This window comes from Semicossyphus pulcher, unplaced genomic scaffold (genome assembly GCF_022749685.1).
Source record: "Semicossyphus pulcher isolate SPU_LCO1_2020_fin unplaced genomic scaffold, fSemPul1.0.p SCAF_3, whole genome shotgun sequence".
NCBI lineage: Eukaryota > Metazoa > Chordata > Actinopteri > Labriformes > Labridae > Semicossyphus > Semicossyphus pulcher.
The window spans coordinates 7,751,231-7,775,806 of NW_027211704.1; the positions used below are offsets into that span (position 1 = coordinate 7,751,231).

The 24,576-nt window shown below is 42.3% G+C and overlaps 1 protein-coding gene across 1 annotated transcript in view; it reads left to right on the forward strand.

The window, feature by feature from the left end:
• stab1 (stabilin 1) overlaps positions 1-24,576 on the forward strand; it is a 63,244-nt gene that overhangs the window by 30,888 nt on the left and 7,780 nt on the right. Inside the window, exons 34-61 of the mRNA XM_069677687.1 lie at positions 146-280; positions 621-749; positions 2,148-2,201; positions 2,545-2,658; positions 3,615-3,810; positions 4,801-4,896; positions 5,016-5,061; positions 5,435-5,514; positions 5,598-5,723; positions 6,724-6,797; positions 7,109-7,180; positions 9,371-9,490; positions 9,579-9,626; positions 10,362-10,442; positions 10,558-10,704; positions 10,931-11,065; positions 11,159-11,218; positions 12,237-12,413; positions 13,595-13,684; positions 14,705-14,851; positions 15,277-15,333; positions 15,425-15,593; positions 18,127-18,276; positions 19,711-19,815; positions 20,352-20,468; positions 22,495-22,627; positions 22,754-22,811; positions 23,857-24,001. Of these exons, the coding sequence (XP_069533788.1) occupies positions 146-280; positions 621-749; positions 2,148-2,201; positions 2,545-2,658; positions 3,615-3,810; positions 4,801-4,896; positions 5,016-5,061; positions 5,435-5,514; positions 5,598-5,723; positions 6,724-6,797; positions 7,109-7,180; positions 9,371-9,490; positions 9,579-9,626; positions 10,362-10,442; positions 10,558-10,704; positions 10,931-11,065; positions 11,159-11,218; positions 12,237-12,413; positions 13,595-13,684; positions 14,705-14,851; positions 15,277-15,333; positions 15,425-15,593; positions 18,127-18,276; positions 19,711-19,815; positions 20,352-20,468; positions 22,495-22,627; positions 22,754-22,811; positions 23,857-24,001 (3,061 nt within the window). The remainder of the gene's footprint in view (positions 1-145; positions 281-620; positions 750-2,147; positions 2,202-2,544; positions 2,659-3,614; positions 3,811-4,800; positions 4,897-5,015; positions 5,062-5,434; positions 5,515-5,597; positions 5,724-6,723; positions 6,798-7,108; positions 7,181-9,370; positions 9,491-9,578; positions 9,627-10,361; positions 10,443-10,557; positions 10,705-10,930; positions 11,066-11,158; positions 11,219-12,236; positions 12,414-13,594; positions 13,685-14,704; positions 14,852-15,276; positions 15,334-15,424; positions 15,594-18,126; positions 18,277-19,710; positions 19,816-20,351; positions 20,469-22,494; positions 22,628-22,753; positions 22,812-23,856; positions 24,002-24,576) is intronic.

A 24,576-nucleotide genomic window follows, 5' to 3' on the forward strand; every position in this document is an offset into this window, starting at 1 on the left:
TTTCTTGATTCCACTCAAAAAGTGGGGGAACTTCCAACTGGGGAAACGAACAAGCTGCAAACTTAGCATAACAGACAAGTCTGATGCTGGTGATTGATGGACTTATCCTTAAACCCACTTCCTGTCTGTCTGTCTCTCTGTCCAGGACGCTGATGTCTTCAAGTACCATGTGATCCCCAATCAGCTGCTTTTCCCTGACCACCTGTCTGACGGCACGTTGAAAAGCACGATGCTGGGCATCGAATACCAGGTCCAATTCCACATGAACAACAAAAACCAGGTTAGAATTTCTGGACTTACAAGGTCATGTGACCAGCCTCTCAAAAGAAGAGTGCTGACTATTTTAAAGACTAGACTGCAGCCATGAGTTTCAGTTTATCTCTTCTTAAATCAAAATGTGGAGAAGCCGACTTGCAGACATATATTTTTGGTAAAATGTTTTTTCTCCGGTGGTGCAGCAGGTGTGTTTTTCAAGGAAACTTTTAGGTCCGAGAGTCAGATTCAGAGCAACAAATTTACACAAACACAACAAAGAGAATAAAGCTGTAAACTCCCAACACATTTTTTTGAAATGTCCATATTTGCTTCGTCCGATTTGTTTTTGTCCTCTTGTCTTGCAGACAGCTGTGAATGATGTTCCTCTTGACGGTAGTTTCATTGACGCACAGGACGGCGTCATCATAGTCATCCCTCAGGTTCTTAAAGTCCTCCGCAACAGATGCAGCAAAGAGGTCATCCTGCAGGTCAACGTAAGGATGAATGAGTGATAAAGGGCGGATTAATGGATGCAAGAATTGATAGGTGTGTTTGGAACCAAATGCAGCACACTTCAGAGCAGGGATCATTGGTTATAATCTTTACTAAGATTAGGCAGGTTTCCTGAAAACTGACAGGTAATAATACAGTTCAGCTGTAAGGCTAAGAGCCATCAGAGTCTGTGCTGGGCCGGGGGCTCGGGCTGGCTGAGCCGAACCAGCAAACAGGCGAGTGAGGTAAGCTGGTGGCGCACACACTCTCTTGTAACAGTTAATATAGTATGTGCAACAGTACCGTGGGGGTGCAGGCAGGAGACGTGGTCGAGGGAGCAGCAGGTCCAGAACTAGGATAGCACTAAGTAGAAGCTGACGAACCACTGGGGAGAAGGCAGAAGGTAAGTCGGGGCCAGGTGGAGATTTGGGGAGCCATAGGAGGCACACAATAATCTACAGACAGGAAAAAGGATGGAGAGTCTTGCAGGAAGGCAAAGAACAATCTGGCAATTAGTGTGTGAGCAGGATATTACTATTAAATACTGGCTTGACTACTGATCAGAGGCAGCTTTGTGCCTGGGTGAACTGAGTTAGCTGATGAGGTGGGTGTGGCAGGCAGGCAGAGTGGAGTAGAGGAGAGGTGAGTGGAAAATTACTGGAAGAGAGCAGGTGAGCAGTGAAGCAGAACTCTGACAGACAGATGAATGATTGGATAAATTAGTCACATGTCAGGGTTTACTCAAAGGATAGAAGGCCCACATGCAGTCAATTGAGTTTATTAATGCATGTAAAAACAAGATCCAACACAACAATAAGAAACAGGAAAAAACACAAGATCCACAAGGAATTTCAGAAAGGAACACAGAGACTAAATACAGGGTAATCAGACACAGGTGAAAACAATTAAGGCGGGGGACACGATCACACAAGAGGGAAAGAGACACGAAGGCAGGAAGCAGAACGAGTGAGAAGAAAGTGAACGAGAAATTAAAGCCGAACTGAAATGAAGACAAAATGGATGAATTGAAGGATGAACCAGTTTTTTTTGTGTGTATGTGCTGCTGCATGAAATCAAAAGATTTTTGTAAAGTCAAACGTAAATCACAGCACGGATCTCAGAGTTCTGAAACAGCTGGGCCAGTCACAGTGAAGCATTACAACAAGGCTCAAAAAGAATAATGTACAGAGCTAAAAAACGTTGCACATGAACACCACACGTCTCCAACCACTTTATTGGTACAATAATGATGTGACAGTTGACATTTAAAAGTTTATTCCAATATTACTTGGTTCTGGGACGTCTATTGACAGAATGGATAGATGAATTGATGGGAGGATGGATGGATGTGTTTCCCGGTTTTCCAACCTATCGGTTCCTCCCTCTCTCCTTTTCTCCAGGGAAGATGTACAGACTGTGAAGGACCACCTCGATGCGTGTTCGACTCCAAACCAGTAAGAAACCAGCGGACAAAATAACATGAACACCTGTGCAACTTTATCCACAGACACAATCTACTTTACGGCCTCAAAAGTGTAGAGATCAGACTTCAAATTTTAATACTCAAGAAGTGATGGTCGGGAACACCAAAACAGTTTCGCACAGGTGTTGCTGTTATTGCACGACGCACTGCCTCTATAAGCCAGGTGTTAACCTCTTGAGCAGCTTCTGAATGACTAAGTAATATCAGAGTTGTATTTTCGTGCAGTTTTACAGCCGTCAGTCTCATTCATCTCTGTAGAAGCATGTGTTCTCTTACAGCTCTCTGTATGGGTCTCTAATGTCTTTGAAATGTAGGTCAGAGAAGCGTTTCCGGCCAACATGCGATCCAACTGTAAATACAGGAAGCGAGTCGGACCCAGGAGGAAGTCTGTGTCGGGCTGTGTCATCAAATGTTTTAGGACAACCAAGGTATGCATACATTACTATTACTTCTAATCTTATAATTACTAACAACTCTACTCTGTGCTGTAGTTTAGGTTGGGTATTGAGAATTGACAACAGAAAACACTGTTCTTCGTTGGTATCGTTTTTTCAAACTCATTACTATCCTCCAGCAGTGAATTTTTTTTTGTTTTAAATTTACACAACAGACATTCATTTTTGAATGACAAAAAGCCATTAGCTTAACCAATGACTGAATATAAAGATGGATGACGCGTCTCACCTCCTCTTGTTGTAAAAAAGTGAAGCTAAAATACCCCCGGAGCGGATGCTGCCATCTTGCTCACTTGGAGCCAGAGTCTGTGCAGTAGAGATCGGCTGGTGGAGCCGCAGTATCGACGTCCTGCCCCTTCCTCTACCCGAAACACACATTGACCTTGTGGACGTGTTGGAGCCCTCAGGTGGGCTCAGTCTGCAGCAGAACAGCTTCTTATGTTGGTCTGAAGCAGATATTCACGCTTATGGAAAGTTCAGTGACTGTAGTGTTAGTGTTAGTTACGTCTCCTCTCGCCGTTCCTCATCTACTCTGCTACGGGGGACTAGAGCGCTGAACGCTGATTTGTCAACAGAGCTGTCTATCATGAGGTCACACCCCCTTTTTATAGCATCATATTGTCAGAAAAATGAACACTTGGACATAAATCAGCTTGATAAGAACTAATTATAATGACAGAAACCATGTTTCATTTTATAGTTTCATCCATGTCCCATCTGTTAACATGGAGGAGGCGGGCTTTATGACCTATACTGCAGCCGGTCAGCAGGGGGCGATAGAGAGGGTTTGGCTTCACTTTTGGGGTGCTGTCAAGCTGTCCATCTTTTTATACAATCTAGGAGTTTGACTAACATATGTAGTCAATGTTACAGATTCATGGTCTGAAAAAGGGGGCTAATAATGATAACACTGATTGTTGGACCTGCAGGATCACTCCTGTTGCCCTGGTTACTACGGCCACGAGTGCTTCAAATGCCCCGGAGAGGTCGGCAGCTGGTGCTCCAATCATGGGAGCTGTCTGGATGGTACCTATGGCAATGGGGAGTGCCGATGCTATGAGGGTTTCCATGGCACTGCGTGTGAGGACTGTGAGCCTGGACGATATGGAGTCAACTGCTCCTCCAGTGAGGAACATACTCACACACACACACACACACACACACACACAAACACTACCACGTCCTGAAAGAAGCACACACAAAGACTGTGGCTTTTTTCTGCCACAAGGAGGCATTGCATGATTAGACAGACCCAAACAGATGAGCAGATGTAGTGAAAGATGACCCAAGCTTCCAGTTACTTCTTAATCTCTTTTAAGAAAAGGGAGTTTTTTCATTACACTAACAGTAACCTATTTACTGTATCTTAGAATATGGGCAGAGATCTTGGGAACATGTTTTGGGTTATCTGCTGGTCGTTGATATTAAAGCCAACCAACCAAAGTCGAAATAAATGCAGAAACTTTAACTTTTAAAATTAATATTTAGGTCACTGTTAAAGGAAGGCAGCAGAGGTAACATTAGCATAGGCAATGACAAAAACCAGTGGGGCTAAGCGTTCTATGGTGCTAGCAAATCCTCTATGCTAACAGACACGTAGGACTCACAAAACCATGAGACCTGCAGGCTAAGGAATGCATAGAGCTTACAGAAGGCTGACATGCTTGTGAGATCAAACATTTTGGAAGCTGTTTGAAACCTGTGACCCACACAGGCTAGCAGTCCTGGGACTGTAATAAAACTGTGATGCTAACACACTTGTAAAACCAATTAACCTCGAAACTCGCAAGGCTTAAAACCTGCGATGCTTACAAATACACAATGCTGACAAACCATTGCTAACAATCCTACTAATATCATTTGAGTCTCAATATTATGTGGCCGACAAACGTGTGACTCAAGCACTCCTATAAGGCTAACCATCCCGTCAACACGTCTTGTAAGACCAACAGACCCATAAAACCCGTAAGGCTAACTAACCTGTGAAGCTTACAAATATGCAATGCTTATTAACCTATAATAGTAACAATCCTATGATGCTAATATACTTGTGAGGCTAAAAATATTACGCAACTTGCAAACCTGCAAGCTAACAAAAACATTTGTGTGTTGCAGAGTGTGCGTGTGCGCACGGGAAGTGTGAGGACGGTCTGGCAGGAAGTGGCAAGTGTATGTGTTACAAAGGTTGGAAAGGAGCTTACTGTGCCGTAGGTAAGACACACGCACAAACACACACACAAACACACAAACACACACACAAACACACACACACTAAAATTGGGTCTTTAGTCTATTTAATCACCTAAAATCTTTGTGTGTGTGTGTCTCAGAGATTAAGGACGACGCCTGTCAAGGTGTGTGTGACGAGAACGCCAAGTAAGTCCTCCTGTTGAGTGAACCAACTAAACTCACACTCTAAATTCAGAAACCTGCAGCCACAGCGAGCAGGATGAGCTAATGTCTTTCCAAAAAATCACTACATTTATTTGATAAAAGGGTCTTATTGTGGCTACTGATAACATTGTAGACACTACAAGGGCAGTGCTGGTATTGTTCGCTTACATATTCGCCTGATTGAGCAACTTTTGTGGTCATCTCTAAACCATCTCGAGATAACAACCGGAAATTATGTCCGTTACGGCTTTCATAGTAACAAACTGATATTTAGAAAAACACAGAATATCACCAGCTGGCCGGAGCTTCATGAGAAATGTTGGACAAATATTGAACAGTTTGTCCTCTGCTGCAGCTGTATAACAGGGCCAAAGGGTTTGGCTGCTGTCTGTTTGTGTATGGCTGGATATGAAGGCAATGGAACCTACTGCAAAGGTAATAACGCACACACACACACACACGCACACACATCCTCTACACACATTAAACCTGACTAATCTTTGTTCCGTGTCTCTCAGAGCTGGATTTGTGCAGTAGATCTAACGGTGGCTGTTCGGAGTTTGCCATCTGCACGAAGGTCTCAGCAGGAGAAAGGACCTGTACCTGTAGACAGCAGTACACCGGAGACGGGGTCGTCTGCCAGGGTAGGTAGTTGTGACCCCTGACCTCTGAGCCCACAACCTTAACCATAACCCTCTGAATTGTGACTTTTAAGACTTTCTCAGGTCTATTTTGGATATCAATGTCTTAAATGTTTCGTAATGTGGGATTTATTCTTTCTCTGGACTATTTTAAATTACATTGTAAAATCTATTCAGGCTGTACTCGAAAGACTACATGAGTTATTAGATCCTACTTTTAAAGTTGGGTTGCATCACACACTTAAGGAGAGATGTCACAGATATTCTTCTTTCTGCACACACTAGAATATTTGAAATGAACAGCACTGTTATAGTATTGTAGTGAAGTTCAAAAGTCTGGCAAAATCCCTAGTGTGCAGTCAGAGACAACAGGTGCAGATGTGTTTGTGTGTGTAGGAGGATGGGTGGGGGGTTGAGAAAACTTAAGCAAACTACTAAATGAGTAAATGTAATACTCATTTAGGAAAATTAAAGTGTTAAATAAATAAATACCCTTCTCAGAAAATGGGGTAATGTGGTCTTTCGAATAATTACAGTTGACTCCACGGCTCAATGATTGAACATGAATGCAACTACTGTCCGGCTCATTAAATTTGGATACATAGAGTGTGAATAAACTACACTACTACTGCACACACATCAGAGGAAACCCATGTCCTTCAAAATAAAAGCGCAGCATAGACTTTTTGCCACACCTTTTTGTTTCAAGCACACATCCGCAACCCACTGAAAACACCTCCGCGACCCACTTTTGGGTCCCGACCCACCAGTTGGGAACCATGGATATAGAGTATACATGTTTTTCACTGATGATATATAATTTAAGCTCACAATGCTTTCTACCATATTATAGTTTTTCAAAATGATTTCAACTAAGTATTGTGTCTAAGTAATTAAAAATCTGTGTTACAGCTCTAATAAGGGAAAAGACCACCAAACAATAGTCTGGTTTCATGCTGTATATGTGATGAAAAGGAATTTCCAACCTGTTGTGTGCTCACAGAGATGGACGGCTGTCTGGTCAAAAACGGAGGCTGCCACGCGTCAGCAGACTGCATCAGATCGGGCCCCAACATCGTAAGAAAACTCTCTGCTGCAGTAAAAATGTCCTGACCTGAGTTAACATTGGACCTGAGACTCAGTTCAGTTATGAGGGTCTCATTTTACTGAGGGCCGAACTGCATCTGGCTCTTTAAAGTAAACCTAATTATTTTACAATCATGTTATGATTATTGTATTTATGGCCTCCAGTCCTGTTGCTTCTGAATTGAATATATGGAGATAGAGTATGCCTCAAGTTTTCTCTCCATTTCATGCATTCCTACACACCTGACTCTGCTGTTTTACTGACTGATTGTTTTCTCTGTTTGCTCTGTTCTCATCTTCAGACATCCTGCAGGTGTCGGTACGGCTTTCAGGGATCTGGGCGGTTCTGTTACCCCGTCAATCCCTGCAGAAATGTATGTGTCTTTTTGCTGATTTTCTTACAGTCACATGCAGGGCCGGCTCTTGCCACATTCATACCCGAGGCGAGATTAGAATTTGTCACGATTTCTAGAGGGAGCTTTTCCTTACAGATTGTATGTTTATACAGTAAGACCATTTGGACTTAAGTCCTCATGTGCATTATTCTTGAACTCTTCAAACCCCAATTTCCTTAGATAATTAAAACAATCTGTGGTAGCAACAGAATAACCACAGTGAACTACATCTATACCCCATAATCTCTGGCCATATTTTGGCATATTTGGCACATAAATTGCAACCAATTTTGTTATTAGTGTAGCTGTTAGTTTGTTTGTTTTTTTGACTGCTTTTGAAAATTAAATCTTTGCACTTGTTAAAGTTTCATTTCAGGAAAATAAATGCCAAACAAGTCAGGTGTATAACCTGGGTTGTTAATTTTCAATACATTGTCAAAAGCTATTTCTAGTAAAATATTTATCAAATACATAAATTCTTATTAAAAGGTAATAATGAACATATAGCAGAAGATCAGAATCAAACGGTTGAAGGACATGGATCTTATAAATGTCAAAATGAAACTGATTATGTTTTTTTAGATCGACCAGAGAGAGAGAAAACATTACGAATGCAGCTTCTCTGAGCTCTAGATTTAAGGATTCAGAGCACTCTCTCCCATTTACTCTTGTCACAGCAGCAGATGAAATTTTTGCCCACAGTATTTCTGCAACATCGTCTCAGATGAAAGTGTTCAAGGTGGACCCAGAACGTAGTTTCATCTTCGGCTGTACTGCGCGGCCCCCCAGCAAGGTGATACCTGCTGGAATTAGATGGTTTCAGAGCAGGGAAGAGTCAGACAGCGGTGTTGCTCAGCTGATCCACCATCATAGGCATGAAGAAAGTCTTTAAGGCAGATGCTGGCATGAAAGTTAATCTTTAAAGCCGGCCAAAGTTGGTGGATAGAGAAGTGTACATATCGCAGGTTCGACTCCCGGTCTGCCGGTCATTTGGTGCATGTCACCACCCACTCTCTACTCCCCACATTTCCTGTCTCTCTTCAGCTGTGATTAACAACACAAGATTGACTTGGATACAAAAAAAATAGAACTTAGGGTGTGAGGCTTGCTTCCACCAGAGTTTAAACTTATACCCCTTTTCCGCCAAAATTAGCGGGTCGACACAGGTTTTTCAGACCCAGGAAGACCGGGTGATTGTCTCTTTTCCCATTGCCAGTGAAGTATACTCCTTTGGGCCTCTTTTCTGCTGCTTCACTGTCTGACTTCACAAACGTGCCAGAAACAGGGTTAGTAAATAAAAGTACGCACAAATAACTTACATTATACATTATCTTGATTGTATCTATTACTCTTTCAGTCTATTTATCAAACTTGGCGCTGACAAATTTGGAACGATGTTTGAGCGCTGCTCAGACAGAGACGGGTGGCAGCATCGCATAGCGTGTTGACCCGGGTTTTGTGTTCCCATCATTGCCATTGGAAGCGAGGCGATAATTACCTGGGTCTACTGCAGAGTCATTTGACCCGGGTCTGAATGCCGATTATAACCTTTCCCATTAAGCAAAAAAGCCAGGTGTTAGCAGGTTTTTTGAACCGTGGGAAAGTTGCTTTATGTGGCAAGGAAAACAACAAACAGAAAAGACTCAAAGAGCTAACGAAGCCTCTGTAATCAGTGAAGGGTCTCTGTCTCAGGGAAGGTTAATCCTGTATTCAGACCTTTTCCTGTGGTTTGTAGTCAGATGGATCAAAGAAAGAGTTGTTGAGTGGTTCCAGTCTTGCTGTTAAAAGTGTTATCAAGACAAGACACATATCTCTCAGTGGTGGAGAACCCCCAGTGCCTCGTCTGGCAAGTGTCAGATTGACACTTTTACTATTGAGGCGCCAGTTTGCAGATTTGGAGGAATGCAAGCAAAACAGGAAGGTTAATTCAAACTCCCCGAGACATAGGAGATGTATTTGCATTCTGTATGTTCAACAGGCACTGGCAGTTAGCTATAAACCAAAAGGCATATTAACCGTTTTTTCTGCCACGGTTGCTAAATGTTGCTGCTCACAGTGGATTCATGTTGGGTCTCTCTTTAAATAACATAACAACATTGCTGTCATCAGAAAGTGATACGTTTGTGTGTGTGTGTGTGTGTGTGTGTGTGTGTGTGTGTGTGTGTGCAGAACAATGGTGGCTGCAGTAAGTATGCTCGCTGTGAATATATGTCTCAGGGTCGAAGGAACTGCACCTGCAACAGAGGCCACATTGGCGACGGCTTTGACTGTCGTGGAACCACCAACAATGTGAGTCACATTACCATTAGCCTCCCCCTGACCTTCGACCTCCCCCCTGTTACCCACCTTACCGGAAGATGTTTTGTCTCTGTTGCAGGAGATCTTCAGACAAGCGAAGTGCTCGTTCTTCCGTGAAATGGTGTCTGTAAGTCATTTTGAAATCCACACTAAAAAGCTAATAAAACTTAACTTCCTGTTATTTTATTTTTTTTGTTGAAACATAAAAAGTTTGTTGAAAATCAATGTCGATTTCCACATAACTTTATGATGCAACAGCTGGCCAATCAGAGCTCCTGCTGCTCTGTGGGTCGAATATAATTTTAGGAAGCACACCACTTACACATTGTCGAGTTCTTTGTGGTTTATCTGCCTTAATATCTGCTTGGTACGGAAGTCCTAAGCGGACATGCATCCATACATTTTATTTACTCTGTTTTCCCGTGATCATTTCTGGTTGTTTTCTCGAGACCTCGACTTATTTATCTCGTTATCTCGAGATAACAACGCTGCACCACTGTAACATCATATGATCAGAACTCGTATCCCCAGAGCTGCAAAAGCACAAAACAAACATAGAAACAGGCTTAACTTACCTCATTAGTGTGGGCAATGGCAGCATGGCATGTCCTGCTCTGTAAAATCACAGTGACCAGCCTGTTCTGTTTTATAGATCAACAGAAAATTACCAGGAGAAAACCAGCTTTGTTATCAGATATGATAAAAGATAATGAGATAAATAAGTCAAGATCTCGAGAAAACAACTGAAATTAACTTTTTATCACAGGGAATTGGAGTAAAGAAAATGTATGGATGCATGTCCGCTTAGGGCTTCCGTAGCATGAACTCAAATGCGACTTTTATTTTTGTTTTTCTTTCTCAGAAGTCAAACAATCGTGTTCTTTCTGGTGATGGACCATACACTGTTTTCGTCCCTCAAGTTCTGATCAACAAAGAATCCGCTGTGTGTACAACCTCTGCTATCTTTCTGATGTTACAATAATAATGCCCTCAACATGTTTTACCATGTGTTCATCATTTATGTGTGTGTGTGTGTGTGTGTGTGTGTGTGTGTGTAGTTCGAAGCATGGGACCAGTATGGTCGTATTGATGACCTGATTCGTTTCCACATTGTTTCCTGTGAGACTTTGACCTTGAGTGACCTTAAAACCACAGAGACTGTTGTGTCGACATCGGGGGGAAAACTTCACTTCAGCTTTCAAAACGTAACAAACAAGCACACACAAAAAACCAAGAAGCATGATGTTGGCTTTTCAAAGTGTAACAGATGAATAATACAAAATGCTGATTGTCTATGAAATCTGTTGTCTGTAAAGATGTGCAGATGATCTTCACCTGTCTTACAATTCACATTTCGACTCACCTTGTCTATATGTCTACCTGTCTGCCTCGCCTCTCCCTCCCTCCACACCTGTCTCTCTCTTCCTGCAGGGTTCAATTTGGATCAACAACAGCTCAAAGATCGTGGAGAGTGATTACACCACATCCAATGGAGTCATTCACTACATCGACAAGATGTTGACGCCCTACACGCTAACGGACAAGCCAAGCCTCCGCTTTAATCAGGTGTGCGATGACTGACTGAATGAATAAAAGATTGATGATCAATCAGAATTGACAGACAGGCAGTGTGACCTCTCTCTCTCTGTCTCTGTTTAGTTAAACTTCACCTCTGCAGTTCAGACTTATGGCTACACCCGCTTCTACAAACTCATTCAGGTAAACAAAACTGCACCTCCTGGTTTCATTTCTCCTCCTTCCCTTTCTTCCGTCACCTCTTCTGCTACGGTTGTAGGCTTTAAATCCTTCATTAATAATAAAAACAATAATAAACATTTTTTGTATTCAACTTTGGTAAAATAAATTCAACTCACGCAATCAGAGCATGCAGGGGCAGGGTCGACAGACAGACGGGCATCTTTCTCATGCTCGTATTGATTTAAAGCCGAGGCGACTGCAACATTTTGGTCCGCTGGTAAAGCTGCCGTGTGAACACAAACCAAACTCGAGGCAAAATGCAACTTTGTAACAATTTGGTCTTTGATTCGGACCACACAAATGGACTTTAGGTGTGAATGCGCCCCAAGTGTTTATATAGTGTGTGGGAGGGTTTATTAAACCAGCAGCATACGATTGAAGCGTTCTTGTAGGCAAATAGCTAAGGGCCTTGTATACAAGGAGGCGGACCTTGAAATCAATTTTAAATTGTTCAGGAAGCTAGTGCAGAGCAGCTGGGACAGGATTAATGTTCTCTCTTCTCTTGTTAGGGCTTCGGAGTTTTAAATGAGCTGAAGTCTCTCAGTGTTTTTGTTTTCGTAAGGCCAGTTAAAAGTGCATTACAGAAATCGAGCCGGCTTGAAATAAAGGCATGAATCAATTTAACCCCTCCACTTCTAATACATCTACACATCCTCTTCTTACACCCACTTCTCTTCAGCCTTCACATTTTTTTATCACGACTTATCCTCCCACAACTACTTCACTGCACTCTGCACCTCTTTTTTTATCTACACTTTCAACAACAGAGGAAACATTGCAAGGACAACAAAGGCTGCAAGGGGAGTAAACACTGTGGAAAATAAGTGGATATATAAGGATTATAAACTCAAAGTATGAAGTGAAATAAAGGTGGTTTGTTGTGTCAAACGTAGTTGTCGGTAATGGACTTCAGTGAAGTAGCAAGAGAAAAAATTCACATTTTAAAGTGTCACTAAAAGTTCATCCACTTGTTGTGCAGGATGCAGGTTTACTCCCTGTGCTCCAGGATAAAATTCACCAACCGTACACCATTTTCATGCCCACAAACGAAGCCCTCGACTCCCTGCCAGCTGAGAGACAGCGCTGGCTCTCCAGCCCAGACCACCAGGAACAACTGGCAGCCATTGTGAAAGCTCACATCATTCGTAGCTCCAAGGTAAGAGGAGTCAGAGGAGGAGAAGTAAGAAGGCAGAAGGAGGATGGCTGGATTAATAAAAAATTATTTATACTTTGATTCTAACTCTTTAATATGACGCTAAAGAGGAAAGACATGCTTTGAAAAACACATTTAGAATATACTTATTTAGAATACTGAAATCAGGGAAGACGAGGACAAACAATGGCTTAAGCCAGTCATCCCATGTATACAACTGCTTTGATATTATTCATGAAATACTCAGGGGTCAACATTTTAATAGGGCTGAATTTGAGAAAACTTGTTGTGTGACGTTAGGCCACTCCAGGAACAGCTCGGCTTTGTTCGATGGCTTGTGACCATCCATCTTCCTCTTGATCACATTCAGGAGGTTTTCAATGGGGTTCAGATCTGAATTGGGCTGGCCATGACATGTAGAGAGAGATAAGCGATTTTTTTAGAGCTATACATGTATCCTCCTTCTCTTTCTGTCTTTAAGACCAGCTCCGGTCATGTTTTAAGACGTATAAAATGCTCTGCTTGAAATAATAATTTGTGTCTGTTTTTTCTGCAAAAAATGTTTAATTACCTTGGGAAGATCCTCCCAAGGCAACTCCTCCTTCTCCCTCATTAAAAATTCCTGAATCTCCCCGCCCACTATTTTCAACATTTCTCCTGTCGTAAAATTACAAAACAAGTCTCTGCCATACTTTAGCGGTTGAAACTTAAATAGCTTGAATGTTGTAATTAGTAGTAGTAACGTTAACGTGAGTAGTCAGTAGGGAGTTTGCAAAAATTACGATGACGGTTGCAGCTGGCTCTCCCATTGCCGAAGTGGTTGCCATAGGTTGCACATAATGATATGCATAGCGTCACCCCGTCCATTAACGGGATTGGCTCTTTAGGTTTGTGACGTATCAAACCTGCCAATCTGAAAATGTGTTGTTCAGCCTGTCCAATCACGCAGCTGAAAATGTAAAATTTGTCCCAAGTGTGGTTGCAGAGCAAAAGGTCATAGGGTCACCTAAACATCCTCGTGTGTTCATGAAGATCAAAAATGAATCGCAATAAAAAACACCTGTAGAGTCCTTTTTTAAAAGAAGGGGGTGTACGAAGATGAGACAGAGGAGGAGGACCTGATCAATTTCTATTTTCTTTGTGTGTGTGTGTGTGTGTGTGTGTGTGTGCATGCGTGCGTGTAGGTGACTGGCATCAGTCAGCCAGGTAGATACTCTGTGTTTCGTACCATGCACGGATCCCAAATCAAGTACAGCTGTGACAAGACCTTGGTGGTGAGAAAACATTCACACAAACACGAACTGGCAGCCATGTTGGCTTCTGCCCCAGACCTGGTTGTGGCTTTTATAACTGGTGTTGTGTCATGTTATTGTGATGTTGGAGAGAACACAATTTCCTACTGTCAAGAACATAAGCATGTGTTTCCTCGGTTAACAAATCCATTCATCCTCTTATTATGCCTCCGAGCCGGCGGCATTATGTTTTCGGGGTTGTCCGTCCATCCGTCCCATTCTTGTGAACACAATATCTCAGAAACGCCTTCTCTACTGTCAATATCAATATCAGATTGATTATCTGTTTCGTCACTGTCAGAGTCTGTTGACATTTTCTTTTCCATGCACTGTCTTTAAACACCGCCGTGTCCCGTACTGTGTTCTGTTTAATGTTTACTTCATGTGCCGACTTCAGTTTTGTAGATCACTCTGTCGTAGCCTTCAGTTTTTGAGTATTTTAACCTTTATTGCTTTCTCTTCACTGTTTTCTCGTTTCTTTTTTCCCCTCTGTAAACAGACCGACATCAAATTAACCGGACTTCTTTCGGCGGATTGATATGATTACTGTACAGTTACAGTTAGAGCTGTATCCCTGGCAACGGTCTGTTCTTCATAGCAACAGTTGGTTGGTTAATTACGGCATGCCATAATCTGCTATTTCTCTATAGCAGACCTTGGCATGCCGTAATTAACCAATCAGATTCAAGTAGTTAACACAGCCGTGTAGTAACATGGTGTTAAATCGACCTACAGGGGTAATTGTGTTGAATTTTCATGTGTGTAAAAAAATTCAGGTATGCAGGACTAGGGGATTAGCCAATCACATTAACAGGTCAGATAATGACTATGGGTCCAGTTTAATAAGGAGGTGACATATGATGGTAAGTGGCCAGTAAGGTTTGTATAGATAGACACCAATTCCTGTCACAGCTTACCATTCCAAATGATGTTATGGAAATGTGCACATCAAATATAAAGATCCACTTTTCCACCTTCAATTTTTTTTTAACGTGTGTTCAGGGGGCTGTATTGATTAACGATAACGCAGCCAGGATAGTGGAGCGCTACATGAGCTTCAAAGAGGGCATTGGCTACGGTATCGACCAGCTACTGGAGCCATCTGGTCTGGGAGCACACTGTGACAGCTTAGAGAATAAGACCACAAAAGTAAGTAGTGCCAATACTGCTACTGTTAATAATAATAAAATGTTCACACTTGTACAATATGTAATAAAATAATTACAGGAACTTTCAAAGGTCTCCTTAGTGTTTAGTTTAATGAGGATATTGAGCTGGGGAACATAGAACCCTGGGAACATAGATACGCTTTCGTATAGCATTAGCATATTAGCAATTAGCTTGGCAGTTGCAGTAAGTCACCACTAACCCTGTTAGAAGACCCTACATCACCAAGCTCCAAGAACAACGTATTTCATGAAGACTCTTGAATGCATTTTCCAAGGCCACTTTAATTCAACGACTTTCAAAATTATTTTTCTTCACTTTTTCAATCTAACTGGTTATTAAATTAATATATCAGCCTCTGTCCTCGAATTGGCTGGATTTAAGTTTTCTCTCTTTAAATGTCTCAGGGGCGCTGTGGAAGCTGCCTCCACCCTCTGTTCTGCCCCTACAAACACTACGACACGGTAAGATCTGCCTGTCTGCTGAATAATCTGCACACTAACAGCTTACAATTCCTGAACTACTGAGATAAACATGAGTCCTGTTTTGTTCCAGGGAAACAAGGAGTCCTGTTCACTTCTCCGCCCAAGGTATGGGCTTGGCTACTCACGCTGGTACCATGACCTGGACGTTCATTTCAACCGAGCGGGCTGTAGGAGAGTGTGTGTGTATGCTGCCTGGACCCAGAAATGCTGCAAAAACCACTACAGCCGAGACTGTCAAGGTAAGGAAGGAAGTAAGGCGGGAAAAGAAGATGCTCCTGTGGTCGGACATTCATCCTTTTGAATCAACAGAGCTCTGGAGAAGCTCATGTGTCCAACCTGTCCAACCTGGAGCTACTAATGTAAAGATTGTCCTGAGGGTGTCGTCAGAGGAAAGGTCATGGGTCATTCAAATTTATGTTTTAGGATCAGGACTATAGACCGTATCTGAAAGCGGACGTAGCCACTGTGGCATCACCTATTTGTTTTGAGGGCTCGAGTTGAGCATTTTGACTGTCAACATCTTGGTTTTTTGGAGGCTGAAGTAACCTACATTTGAAGACAATCAATAACAGCATCATGTCAATAATGTCAACAAGTTAGTTGCACCCTAAACCATACCCTGCTTTACTGTCAATTATAATCCAATTTGAACCATAATTAACAAACAAAATCATCATGCTCTAATGATGAAAACTTTATGATGATTTAGATTATAAACTCATTACGAGTTCGGGGCCTCCAGTGTAGCCAGCGATTAGAGATAAATGACTTCCAGCCAAGACTTCTCCTTTTCCGTGCGCTGCATTGTTTACAGTCCGATTACCAATATGAGAAGCAACCGTGTTTTCAGACCAATGACTGTATATAAAGATGGACAGCGCTGCCATCTCGCGATGGGGACGTCATTTGGAGCCAGAGACTGCGCAGTAGAGATCGGCGGGTGAAGCGGCTGTAGCCACTTTCGCTAACCAAAACACACACTTAACTTTCCGAGTTCCTGCATGTTGGCGTGTTTAACAGCAGAACAGCTTCTCTGTGTTGGTCTGAGGTTAACGTTCACAGATATGGAAACTTCAACGACTGTAGTGATTGTTTAAGTTACGTTTCCTCTCGCGGATCATCCTCCACTCTGCTAATCCGGAACAGATCGGCTGCAGGAGCCATATTGGTCAGCAGAGCTGTCAATCACCGTTTTGACAGCATCAAATAACTAATTAAAGATAAAGTTGTCCGAAAAATGAACACTTGGACGTAAATCAGCATGATAAGAACTAACTATAATGACAGAAACCATGTTTGAGAAAAAAAATTTTGATGTGTATTTTGATTTTATAGTTTGACTCATGTCCCATCTGTTAACATGGAGGAGGCGAGCTTTATGACCAATACTGCAGCCAGTCAGCAGGGGGCGGCAGAGAGGTTTGGCTTCAATTTCAGGGAGCTGTGATGTCGTCTATCTTTTTATACAGTCTATGGTTCTGATCAGAAGTGAAATTAAATTTTCCCCTCCACTTATGTCAGCAAAATAAACGCTGCCATTTCTCGGTTCATGAAATCCCCAGGAGGAGGGGGATAACTATAAATAGTAAGTTACACAGAGGCTGCACTCTGGCCTACTTCAGCGGTATGAACCCAAAAAAGAAACAGATTTTCGTGTGACTGACTTTAATTAACGGCTCTTAAGTTTGCTGAAATAACAACATCATGATGCAGATTAGTAACAAGTCAAAGTGAAGCTTCATCAGGTCTGTCCTCAAGAGTCCTCAAGTTTGTTGAACGGAGTCGGATCCATAATTTCTGATGCATTCAAGGAAGTCGGGAAATCTAAACGCTGAATAGCTTTCGTGAAGCAGCATCAAGGGAATATTTCTCAAGTTGAAATTTTTGATCTAGAACAGATTGTTAGCTGAACTTGCTGCAGATGTCTGTTTATAGAGCTAAATAAGAGGCTAAATCATTGTCAGATGGCCACTGATGGGAGCCGGGATGTCATTACAACAGATTATGTGTTTGTGACTTGCGTGACTAGAAACGTACCACAAACAGAAACAACTCTCGTACTAAAATCTGGTCGCGTGCCTACATGTGTTAATTTTGTATGTGGACTCCGTAAATAGAGATCAGGGTCCAAACAATCTGACTTCTGTTTGCAACCAGTGAGGTCGCCGCCTGCTGGCCAATAAAATAAAAACTGCAGATTTCAGGTAGTTTCAAATTGGCTTTACTTTGGAAATCAAGAAGCTGCTTCCACTTCTTTTACGCGTGTATAACATTTCAGTGCAACCGCCATATTAGATAAAGATTTGAGGGCATTTAGTCTTCATGGTGCTGCTTCAAAACCAATCGAAATCATCCCTGTAGGGGTTGACGGATTTGATCTGTAAGGCAGGTGAACAGATATCATCCTTTCTACCAGATTGTTGTTGTAATTTGGCTACTCTGTTATTACCGGACTTTTACAAATCCTGACCTGAGGCAGTCGTGTGATTGAGTCTGAGAGGGAAAATGTTTGCTCCAGAAAACAGCTCTTGTTGGTTCTGACCATCATTTCCAAAAATGTAATTTTATTGAACTTATTTTCATGGCAGACATTTGTTGTGCTTCTGTTTCTGACTGTGCCTCACGAAGCAGAAACAGTATAAGTTACGCCTGTGTTAAACAAATCAAAATGTCTGCCATGAGAAAGAGCAGCTGGTTTGACTCACTGTGTTTTTGTTACCAGGAGGATCCCTGGCTGTGTTATTGACTTCATCTTTTCCCTGTGTGTTTCAGTTTGTCCAGGTGGCCTGGAGGCCCCTTGTGGCAAACACGGTGACTGTATGGATGGTTTGCAAGGTTCAGGAAACTGCAGGTGCCACACCGGCTTCAGAGGAAAAGCCTGTGAACTGTGTTTTCCCGGCCACTACGGCCCCAACTGCACAGGTAGACCAATCCAGCTTTGATTTCAACACAAAACTAGAACAGAAGCTTATTTTACAAACTAGAAGAGTTTCATCATCTTCACTGGATATACATTTAATTAGATTTTCATTTGCTAGTTATAAAAATATTCTCTCAAAGCAGGGACCTCATCAGTCATTTATTTCATTGAATATAATTGAGATCAAACCCTCACTCTTTGATGTCTTTTTCTTTATGTGTTTTTATTAGGGGCTGCATGATATTGGAAAAAAGTGGCATTGAGATAATCTTTTAGTTCCGCGACATTTATAGTGAATATTATACCAGAGTATTATTGTGTTTTTAAGTACATACAATGCAAGATATGATCTCAGTTGCGGGCGCATATGTCCCAGATAACCAGACGTCCACAGTCTGCTCCAGTTGTAACTCTTGATTTTCCTCGCTGACGGTCGCTTCCTTTTTAAACTGTTGGCCTTCATCTGAGCGTCCAATTTGTTTCTTTTTCTTTGGATTTTCATTTATCTTTGGCTGACCGCCGGGGTCAGCCCTACACATGGGTCTGTACGTGACTGACCGACTGAGCGAGTGAGTGATGGTACTTTCAGAGCTTATAGAGAGAGAGTTGCGACATCGCAATGGCAGATCATGGAGCATATTGGTCCTCCACTGTCGTGACTCTCTGTCCATACAGCTCTGAGTACTTTGTTTAGAGAGTAAGCGGGGCTGCTCCTCCTCTACTCATCTGCTGTCCTCACCTATGTCCGCAGCACCCACCGGCTTTCAAACACCTGGTCATCGGCCTCATAAGTGCACAATGACCTGATGCGGTGAACCACATACTAGGTTTAGTACTAGTCTTGTTGAAGTTGTATCTGTAGTCATTGATCTTCTCTTTGTTTGTTCGACCACAGTAGATCGCTGTTTACTCGCAACACTTGCAGAGACCAGAAAAGCAGCCGCTTAGCTCTGCCTACCCACCTACTTTAATGGTCGTACTTTTTATTATTTGGGACTTTTAAGTCTATTTTCCTCTAACAAAACAAAACCCCTCCTCCTTTCATCACTCTTGGTTCAGACTGACACCCGCATGAAAAAGTAGAGAGAGTTCAGGAGGAGCTACACGTTTCTTTACAAAATAAATACAAACACACCTGTGGGCAGTTGCGTTACTAATACGGTATGACATATATCATTTATAACGGTGTTAAAAATATATGTTTAATCAGCATGATCAGTGGTAGTTATATGCCCCACAATTGCGATGTGACTTTACAGCCTTTTTCTAACAGTTGATCATTTTTGAACTGATGATTCTTTGCAGGCCTCAAGTAACTCTAACTTTACACTGTAATCACAGGAACCCTGGAAATCTGAATTACAACTTTGCTGTAAGATTATTATCTTAAATTCTCTGATTTAAGGAGGTGCTGTAATGTTTTTCCTCTCTCTCAGCCTGCAGCTGCGGGCCGCAGGGAAAGTGTGATGATGGCATTGAAGGTTCTGGAGAGTGTGCCTGTAAACCGGGCTGGGAGGGAGATCACTGCCAGAACAAAATAGGTGAGTTTCCCTCAAGACATGAATACACTTAATTTAAAAGATTCCGGGCTGTTAAAAGTCTGGTGTTTTTCTGTGTCACACAAACGTTTCTCACGATTACCGTCTTACTTCTGCAATTAATCTTAGGCTCTCAGCTCAAAACACAGTCCTCCTAGCAAATGATGGATTAAAAGAATCGGTGAAAATCAATGAAGGTGTACTAAAACATTCCAAAACTGTTAAATACAGACTAAACTTTGCCGCAGTTCTTTTTATTTATATCTCTCGCCCCTTTTACACATGAACTCCTGACAACTGAACTCCCTAACATGAGCAAGATTCACCTGAGACTGCTACAAATATACCTCATGCTGTCATTATTCTGGCATCCTTTCAACGTCTTTACTGCAATTACATTGAACCAAAATCTTTGCCTTTATTAGAATTAATTTAGAGGATTGTGTAGAGAGGGAGTGCTTTCTTGTTGTAACTTGTTAGTCTGATTTACTGTTTTAGCTTTTTACTTTGATGAATCTTCCCTGTGTCTCTCTGTCCAGGCTTCATCCCAGAGGAGTGCCGGCAGTGCCACGCTCAGGCCGACTGTGTGCTGGGTGTTGGTTGTCGGTGTAAATCAGGGTTTCAGGGGAACGGCACCTTCTGCAGCACAGATCCACGTGAGTGTTCTGCAGCCCTAGAGGACTATTAACCAGCTGGAGATACTTAATTTCTGCTGCCTTTTGTCAGATGATGAGAGTAATTTATTTTCAAAAATGAGACATAAGCTTGGTGAAAGCTTTGTAAAATACTTCACTTGTTAAAAAACAGATTAAAAAAGGGCTTTGAAGCTACAAAACAATGAGACACTTGAATCTATTGACCTTCAGAACTCGATAAGGCCCGCTGCAGGATGTTAGATCACCCTGACCCTGCAGAAGCTCACATAAACAACTTATCCTGACAAAAAAAAAGAGGTGTTGACTTTAAGGTTTAATTTATTGATCAACTGTAGAAGACCTGAAGCTTTATTTACTTGGGGGCAGAGGTTAACTGGACTAGCTTACATAAACACGAATACATTTGTCAGACTCCTGGTATCTTCCCTGTGATACTCTGTCGGGTCTGGAGCGCAGCCAGCTTCGCACTCTGCTTGTTCAGGGGGAGCAGTGAAACACAGGGCCAGGTGTTGTGAGATCACGTGACTTACTCAGCCGCTCATAATTATTCTGTCTTAAGGGCCCAAACAGAAACATTAACTTTAACTATCACAATGTGAGCATCCACACCACAGACAATATAAAAGAAGTGTATGTAGGGACCATGCTATCACCCATTGCCCTATGTACTGCCCTTTTAAAAACTTGAGTTCAGCATTTAGGCCGTCGCCATCTTGTTTTTTGGGAGCTAGAAGTGACCATAGCTGTGTCTCGATTCGGGGGCTACATCCTTCGAAGGACACGATCTACAGTGGATGAATAATTCGTAGCCTGTGTCGACGCTAAAGCCGAACTGAAATGAGACGGTCTGGTCTATGGGGGATTTCCTGTTTGCGTCACCGAACGCGGCTGCTGTCGCCTAGAAACAGGTAGCTAGCTGGCTAACAAGCTATCATAGCTAACGCATTTGTATGGCAGCTATTCGATTACGTTTATATTTAAAGTGTATTCCTCGGCTGATTAGGAATCCACCTTCTCATTTGAATTGGCACGCAATGAATCTCAGTATATGTTGGGCCACGAAGGATCCATCGAGTGCATCCATCCCAGGAAAAGGACTCATTTGTTGGCTGCATCTGAAGGAGCCTTTGACGTGCTGCTGTGACGCGATGGGCCTTCAAATATGTCCTTCGAAGGATGCAGCCCCTTAATTGGAACACAGCTAGTATTTAGATTACTGGCTGCCTTAGTAGTACTACTCAATCAGTTAGCCACGCCCTAAAGCATCCCTTCTTTATGGTCTATTTTACTCTAAATTGGACCATAATTTAGTGAAATATTGCTGTAATTGACTATAACGAAGCGACCATTTTACTCTGATGTCATGCTCAAAGAGGGATGCTCAAATGCTGTTATGAAATCATACCGCTGTGTTCTAGGTTAAAAGTCATATAGACAATACATCTGACAATCGTTATGATTTCACAGCTTCCAGATTAACTGAAAGGAAAACTGTTAAAATGTGAAATCTTGCCATATGTGAAGTTATGGCCAGACAACAGCTAACGTTAGCGTGCAGCTACTTACTAGATTATATTGTCGTTAGCAAGGAAGTTGCTGAAGGCTAATATTCCTATATGGTAGTATTACATGGTCCAGTCGGAAAGGCCTTTACTCCTACCGTAATGTTAGCTAGGAACAAATAACTAGCTAACGAACTTCCTAGCTAAAGTAACGTTATCTAAGATGGGGTAGAATGCTAGCATTAGCTGTCGTCTAACTGTAACTAATGGGTTATCAAATTTGTTGTTTTACCTTGAAATATGGCCTGATGGTCCCTCCACATTTTCACTTTCAATTGTCTTTTCTGTTTATAAAGAAAAAAAAGATTAAATATTAAACAGATTTAAAATATGGCCATTATTGCTGTCTGCCCTCAACATTCTGCATAATACTGAGAGGGATGTGTAGATATGATGACACGTGCAGATCAGACACCGTCCTTTGTTGTGAGCACATCACATGACAGCGTTATTAACCTCTGCAGCTCCAGACCTCTGCGCCGAGTATAACGGCGGCTGTCACCAGAACGCAGACTGTAACCAGACAGGACTGCTCGTCAACTGCACCTGTCAGAGTGGTTACCAAGGAGACGGCTACTCCTGCGAGCCTGTCAACAGGTGGGTGTGTCCTGTCATTTCTTCTGAACTAAATTCCTGTTTCACTTCTCTGTTTTTTTTAAATCAAAGGACATCCATGTTTATGTTAATGCAAGATGTTCACAGTTGCTGTTTTCTGTTATTAAGGTGTATTGAAGAAAATGGAGGCTGCAGTGAGTTTGCCTCCTGCAAGTTCACTGGTCCAGTGAGTCAACACCTTTGTTTATCTTTTCAAATATTTCAGTTTTTTTTCTTTTAACCCGTGTTGTCAGTATTAGAGGTTAAAACAATTTATTTTTTGAGTACCTTTTTTGTGACGCAGGACAGACGCAGAACACTGAACTCCACAACCAAAACTTAATTAATCATCCTGTCCCAACCACTGACTGTCTAAAAAGATGGATGACATGTCAGCTCCCTAAAAGTGAAGCCAAACCTCTCTGTCGCCCCCCGCTGACTGGCTGCAGTATAGGTCATAAAGCCCGCCTCCTCCACGTTAACAGATGGGACATGAGTCAAACTATAAAATCAAAATACACATCAAATACATTTTTGTCAAACATGGTTTCTGTCATTATAGCTAGTTCTTATCATGCTGATTTATGTCCAAGTGTTCATTTTTCTGACAAGTTTATCTTTAATTAGTTGATTGATGCTATAAAAAGGGGGTATGACTTCATGATTGACAGCTCTGTTGACAAATCAGCGTTCAGCATTCTATTCCCGAGCAGCAGAGTAGAGGGGGGCCGGCGAGAGGAGACGTAACTAACACCAACACTACAGTCATTGAACTTTCCATTAGCGTGAATATCTGCTTCAGACCAACACAAGAAGCTGTTCTGCTGCAGGCTGAGCCCACCTGAGGACTCCAACACGTCAAGGCCACAAGGTCAATGTGTGATTTGGGTAGAGGAAGGGGCAGCTTGTCAATTCTGTAGCTACACCAGCTGATCTCTACTGCACACACTCTGGATACAAATGCACAAAATGGTAGCACACGCTCCAGGGATACTTTGGCTTCATTTTTGTAAAACGAGAACAGGTGGAGACATGTCGTCCATCTTTATATACAATCATTGGTTCCAACATGCCACAAGTTAAACTACAAGCTTAGTAGTTTCTTAAATACTCATCAAATATGTAACTGCTGGGTTTTAAAACCTTTGTGAACAGAGAGGAGACACAGCCTCATCCGAACACAGCCTGATTTCCTGCTTTAACCTGATCGCTCAGTTATTTGTTTCCTCTAGAACGAGCGTGACTGCGAATGCCTGCAGGGGTACGTGGGAAATGGAGTCCAGTGTCTTGACAAGGTGGTGCCCCCTGTTGACCGCTGCCTAGAAGACAACGGAGGCTGCGATCCTGTGGCTACCTGCAAGGACCTGCACTACCACGGTAACACATCTGTACTGACCTTTATTACATCACTTATTACCAGAATAACACATCTGTAATGCTACTGCTGAGCAAGCAATGGTTAAAGGAGCAATTTGCTCCTGGAAAAAGCCACTGTCAGTCAAAGCTGGTGTTCTCTGTAATCGATAGAAGCAATAGTATTTGAAATTGGCGTCATAGCTGTGGAGAAAGTTGTACAAACAGCTTGTGGTTTTCCCCCATTCTACATTCCTACAACACCCAGCGTGCATTGCGCCCCTCCCTCTGAAAGAAACGGCCTAGTGAGAGACGCTGTAGTAAAACCGTTTCGCTGCAGGCAATGGCTCAGAGCGGTACAGAATCCGGAATACGACGAGAATATACCGGTGGATCTTCTAAAAAATCTTCAGGTCTGCAGTCTACATTTCAAACCTGAGGACTTTGAACGAGACATGACATCGGAGGCGGGCGTCCTAGATGATGGCCGGATGATGCGTTTTACGCATCATACCATAATGGCATTAGCTCCCCATAATAGCATGATAGGGCTGAGGTTGAAAATTGGCGAACTGGCCCTTGAATGTTGATTCTACAGC